Source organism: Trachemys scripta, chromosome 2, assembly GCF_013100865.1.
Source record: "Trachemys scripta elegans isolate TJP31775 chromosome 2, CAS_Tse_1.0, whole genome shotgun sequence".
In the NCBI taxonomy this organism is placed as follows: Eukaryota; Metazoa; Chordata; order Testudines; family Emydidae; genus Trachemys; species Trachemys scripta.
The window spans coordinates 22358521-22364559 of NC_048299.1; the positions used below are offsets into that span (position 1 = coordinate 22358521).

The window sequence follows — 6039 nt, forward strand, 5'->3', positions numbered from 1 at the left end:
TACCACAGAACAGATTTTCAACCTTCATGTTCTGTGTGAGAAGTACTTACAACACCAGCAGGACATCTACCATGTCTTTGACTTCAAGAAGGCATTTGACAGAGTAAGGCACGAAGCTCTCTGGGCAACCATGAAGAAGTATAATGTTGGTCGTAAGCTTATTCTAACCATTAAGCAACTGTATGCCAAGGCCAGCACTGCCATTCTCGTCAATGGCACAATAGGAGAGTGGTTTCACACCACTGTTAGAATCCGGCAAGGCTGCTTTCTTTTGCCCACACTGTTCAACATCTACTTGGAGCACATAATGACTGATGCCCTAGAAGATCAAATATGCACAGTCAGCACTGTGGGGCGAACAATCTTAAATCTTTGGTTCGCTGATGACATTGATGGCCTGGCCGGCGCAAAGATGAACTTGCCAACCTTGTGAAATGATTGGATGAAACCTCCGCAAAATATGGCATGGAAATCAGTGCAGAGAAAACCAAGCTTATGACAAACAAACAAGATGGGATCAGCTCACATATCACTGTCAGTGGACAAGAGCTGGAGACAGTGAAATAGTTCATCAGTGATGACTATCCCCAAATACTTGAAGGATCCAAGGCAGAAATTTGGGCAAGAACTGCGCAAACAACCGTAGCCGTGGCAAAGCTAAAGCCAATTTGTAGGAATAAGAACATTTCCCTAGAATCCAAACTGAAACTGCTGCACATATTGGTCATCTCCATTTTTCTGTATGTGGGCGAGACATGGAGTCTTATGGCAGAACTTGAATGGAAAATAAAGATAGCAGAGATGCGATACTTCCATAAAATCCTGGGCATCTCCTACTTCAACCACGTCACTAATGAAGAGGTCTGCAACATCGTCACTCAATGCGCTGGGTCATATGAAGACCTCCCGACGACTGTGAAGAAGTGCAAGCTGAAGTGGTACAGCCATTTAACAAGATCATCTGGCCTATCCAAGATCATCCTTCAAGGGACAGTTCAGGGGAAGAGAAGAAGAGGTAGACAGAAAGAGAGATGGATTGACAACATAAAAGAGTGGACAGGAATGGACTTCACGGAGACTCAAGCACTGACACACAATCGTCAGGGGTGGAGACAGTTGGTTGATTGCTCATCAATGACGGAGCCCCAATGGATTATGGGAGTGATGCTGCTGCTGTTGATGCCTCAAGATAATAGGGCAACTGTAAAATAGTCTTGAGTGGTTTTATTAGCATGTTTGCAATAAGTGGTGTTCATACATTCATTACTGAAGTTAACTTGTGGAAAAGATTAACTGGTGACCTGACAGATTCGATGGATTATTATTGCTGAAATGTCAATGAGCTGGGAATTTTCAAGGTATCTGCTTGGAGCATCCTAGCAAAAGCAGTAAGACAAACAAGGTGAGGAAAATGCAGAAGGAATAATTTATTTAAAAACCAACCCTTAGCATTGTAGAAAAATGTGCATTCTGACAGAATATTATACACCCAGGTGGAAGGTTTCACTTTCTGTATGATACAGGGAACAAAAACAAACGATATTTTTCATCTTTAGTCTAGTTTTCATTGTCCAAATATTCCAGAACAATTGTAATTTATTTAAAACAAATGTATTTTAGTGGGATGTATGATAATTTCCTCTGGGAATACAGAACCATGTGAGAGAGCGAGAGAGCTATGCTGGGCTTTAAACCATCAGCTCTTTACCACACCAGTCTGTCCACCACAGTCTTACCTTTGTCTTGCAGATAACAATTAGTGAATTAGTTCCTGAGTTCCCCCAGAGACTTCTCTCTATAGCCTCCAGTCCCTCTCAAGGGATGCGCACAGAAATTAAGTTTGCTGTCTCCAAAGAGACCATGCATACAACAGCTTGTTAGGGTAACTGAGGACTCACTCTTTGCTTCAATATAACAGCAGTGAGTTGGTCTATAGTAAAACCAAGAATAAGTTTATCAACAAAGACCAGCGATTTAAGTGATATTAAACAAGAGAAAAAGACAGTTGGGTTACAAACAAAACAAAACATGCTTTCTGGTGACTAAAACTTAATTGTAGCAAGTTACAATCTTCGTTTAAGCAGTTTTCTCAGTTACATCAAGTTACTGGCATCTCCAGCTCTCCAGGCTTGAGGATCCAACTGTCACAAAATCTTGTGAGACTTCTGCTTAACGTTCTTTCAAACATCCATCCATTCTAGGTATATATTTTTTCAAATATCAATTGATTTCTTTTTTCCCTGCACTGTTATGTATGGGGAAAGAAACATGAAACGGGGGGATGAGGAATAGTAGCAAGAAGTACAGACTGGTAAATGTCTACAACGTGTCGTTTAGCTGCACCAGGATGGGTCAAAGGTGCTGATATGAAGTGCAAGCTCTGATATCAGGGTATCTGCCAGTTCGTATTGCTGCCTGGGGCTCCTGGGGGAGCAGAGGCTTTCAGCTTCCACCCAAGGAGCTAATGGCCATATAATAGTCTCAGGATGAGTGGTGAGTGTCTGCAGGCTTGATGTTTGCTCTTTGTAGGCTTGTTCTGTGTCTGTCATTTTCTCTTTGCTTTTCTTGATTTTTTTCACTCTGAGGCCTGCTTAGATTAAAAAAATGAGCAGTGTTTAGCAAAACGTGGTCATAACACCCTGTGCTGGATGATATTTAAATCCGCTCAGTGCTCCCATCCAGAGTCCTCATTCTCCCAAATCAGTGCCCCAACTCACTGCTTCCCATCCACAGCCCCCCTCCAGTCTCCAGAACCTGGGAGAAACAGGATGGTGTGCTGTATTACCAGAGCCAAGACACGAGACGCCTCCCTAAGACTGGATAGGCTTCTGACGTTGATGGACTAGGATCCACGGGTGATGGTGCATGTCCATACTAATGACACTGCATCATGGAATATCTCTCAGATTACTGATAGACTACTTCAGGGAACTCAGAAGGGTGCTGAGATAGAAGAATATTCAAGTGATTTTCTTGGAGATCATTCCTGTCCCATGAGCAAAGGAAGAAAGGAGGCAGAACGTTCTGGAAGTGAAAAGCTGGCTAGGTAAGTGGTGTAAGGTAGAGAGGTTTTGAAAGGCCTCAAACTAACAACAAAAGGAGAGAGTAAAAAGAGGGAAGAAATGAGCACTTATTTAACACACAACTCAGGTGGTGAGAACAAAAATAATCAAGAAACCAAAGGACGTAATGAGAAGAAATTATTTAATTGCCTATACACCAGTGCTAGGAGCCTGAGTGACAGACAAGAATTGAAGTTGCTCACTTGAGCATAAATTTGATCTAGCTGGAATGACTGAAACCTCATGTGATGATTCACATGATTGGAATGTGAACAATCAATGGTTTATAGCTAAGACTAGGATTTGTCATGGATATTTTTAGTAAAAGTCATGGACATGTCATGGGCAATAAACAAAAATTCACAGAAGCTGTGACCTGTCTGTGACTTTTGCTGTTGCAGCTCCATGTTTTCCCCCACCACTGCGGAGGCTGGAAGCTGTGGGGTTCTCCCTCTAGCCATGGCAGCTGGGAGCTGCAGAGTGACCATATTTCCCAAAGAGAAAATGGGACACCCCTAGCCACTCGCCCAAGGCGTCCTCCTCCTCCTGCGCAAGGTTGTCGCCTGTCGCTGGAACCCTGAGAAAGGCCCCCTCAGGAGTCTGTCACCTGTCGCTGTAACTTTGCAGGGCCCCCCCTGTCGCTTGTAACTGTTGTTGCCTGTCACTGGAACCCCGCCGGGGCCCGACTGGCTGTCAGCTCCAGAGTCCTGCAGCCCCTGGGACTGAAGCAGAGAATGGCAGGGAGGTCTCTGGAAGTCACGGGATTCCATGACTTCCATAACCTCCGTGACAAAGTTAGCTTTAGTTATAGCCTATTTACGAAGGCTCAAGTGGGCAAGAGGGGAGGAATGGCACTCCGTCAAACATGGCATAATCTGTTTCTGAGTCACTGTTAATTGGGAAGAAAATGATCTTGAATCCTTATGGATCAATGTTGTAACAGATAAAGCACAAGATGGGGGTATTAGGTGGTGTTTGCTACCACCCACCAAATTTCACTGGGGAACAGGATGACAAGCTCCTTAAGCACTTCTCTCTCATGGGTAGGGCAAAAAAAGCTGCATAATCATGGAGGACTTCAGTCTGAGTGACACATGCTGGAGGTCTCATGCTGCCAGTACTAAAACATCCTGAGAATTTCTAAATATTATAGATGATAGTTTCCTAACTCAAAGTGTTGCATCCCATTTACAGGAGTTCTATATTAGACCTTGTCTTGATAGATAAAGAGAAACTGATCACAGAAACTAAAAATTAGTAGTAGCTTAGGTACAAGTAATCACGACCTGATCACATTTGTAAGGTACAATAGAATAAAGTCCAAATCAATAATGGTGACCCTAAGAGCACCTCAGTGCCAGCTGGTAGAGGACACTCTGTTCTGTAAACTCCTAACATATTGCTGACATACTATTTATCTGTAAAGCATGTTGTATGAAGTATCAAATGAAAGCTGGTGACATACCAGTCACTAATATTATAGGGAGTTATATACAGATGGTGTGTAAAGAGTTATGTATGTATGCTGGAAATATGTTCATGAAATATATTTTGGGGGCATACAAGTTTGTCTTAGACAGTGGAATGTTTTGCCTGTTTCTCTAATGTAAATTGAGCAAGGAGATGCCAGAGACAATGGGCAGTTAATTTGCATATGAGGTAAACACCAGTTATCAGGAGGAGGAGGAAACTGCATGTGTCAGCACACTGGAGGACACCCTCCAGCCTGAACCGCCAGGGGTCATCCTGACTTTTAAGACAATGACAGTGAACTCTGGGAAAAGCAAAAGGACATCTAGTTATCCAGCACTTAGGAGACACAGAGGCCAGCTCTCTAACTTTGAAGAGTGGATCCCTTTCCATGTAGGAAAGTGACACTGAAAGGTTGCTTTAGGTAAGAAGCTTATCTTAGACAAGGATTGTGGCTTGTTGAGTTACTTTTTAATCACCAGAAAGCACGATTATACAAAAACAATGAGGAGTCCTTGTGGCACCTGAGAGACTAACGTGCCATAAGGACTCCTCGTTGTTTTTGCTGATACAGACTAACATGGCTACCACTCTGAAACCTGTCACCGTGATTCTACAGTAGAACCCCGTTTATCCGACCTTCCATTATCCGGTTCTCCTTATTAACTCAACAACCAGCGCGCACACGTCCAGAAGCAGGTGATCTTTCCTGTGGCCACTAGATGCACTGCAGCCTCACACTTTCCCATTCTCTGCATTAGCTGCATTTTTGATTATCCAGTCTGGCCCTGGTTCCAATTAGATTGGATAAACAAGGTTCTGTTGTACTTTTTGTTTTATTTGTAACCATTTTTTGTTTCTATTCTCTCTACTTAGAATTACTACAGTCTCTGTTCTTTATTAATAAACTTATATTAGAAATTCAGTTCAGTCCTCAGCTGAGCCAACAGGCTGGTGTGTATGCTGTCTCTTTAGAGGCAGCAGACTGAGTAATTTCTGTAAGTGTCCAGTGATGGGCTGTATGCTGCAGAAGAGTGTTCTTCCATGGCGGTCAGTAACTGGAGGCTTCAAGTGTAACCTGCAAGAAAAGGACTGGCAAAATCATGAGGAGTTTGGTGATGTGACAGATTTTCGTTACCAATCTGCCTGGGCCACAGTTGACCAGGCTGGGCCAGAGGATCTTTTCAGGGAGGAGATGACGAAGCACACCAAGGGTCTAAGTTTTAAAGCTTTATTAATAAAATACAGCAGAGAGTGCTGGGAACGCTCCCACATCACTCAGAGGAAGAAAGAAAGCATTAGAGCCCCAAGCCCTAACCCACTTTCATACTCACACACGCACTATCCAAAACTGGCCAGGCTTGGGACTAACGTAAGAAGAAGAGACAGAGGGTGGACGGGAGTTCTTGCTCTGGGCCCAGGTCATCCGGGGAATCCGCTGTAATCTCGGAATTGCTCCAGCTCTCAGGAGGGTTTTTAAGTCCTGGGTTCCTTTGGGGGTGTCGTC

General features: G+C 43.6%; 1 protein-coding gene across 1 annotated transcript in view; it reads left to right on the forward strand.

The window, feature by feature from the left end:
• Positions 1-2858: 2858 nt before the first annotated feature.
• The window catches only part of GTPBP4 (GTP binding protein 4), a 40175-nt gene continuing 36994 nt past the window's right edge, over positions 2859-6039 (forward strand). The window contains exons 1-2 of the mRNA XM_034763857.1: positions 2859-3046; positions 4733-4925. Of these exons, the coding sequence (XP_034619748.1) occupies positions 2859-3046; positions 4733-4925 (381 nt within the window). The remainder of the gene's footprint in view (positions 3047-4732; positions 4926-6039) is intronic.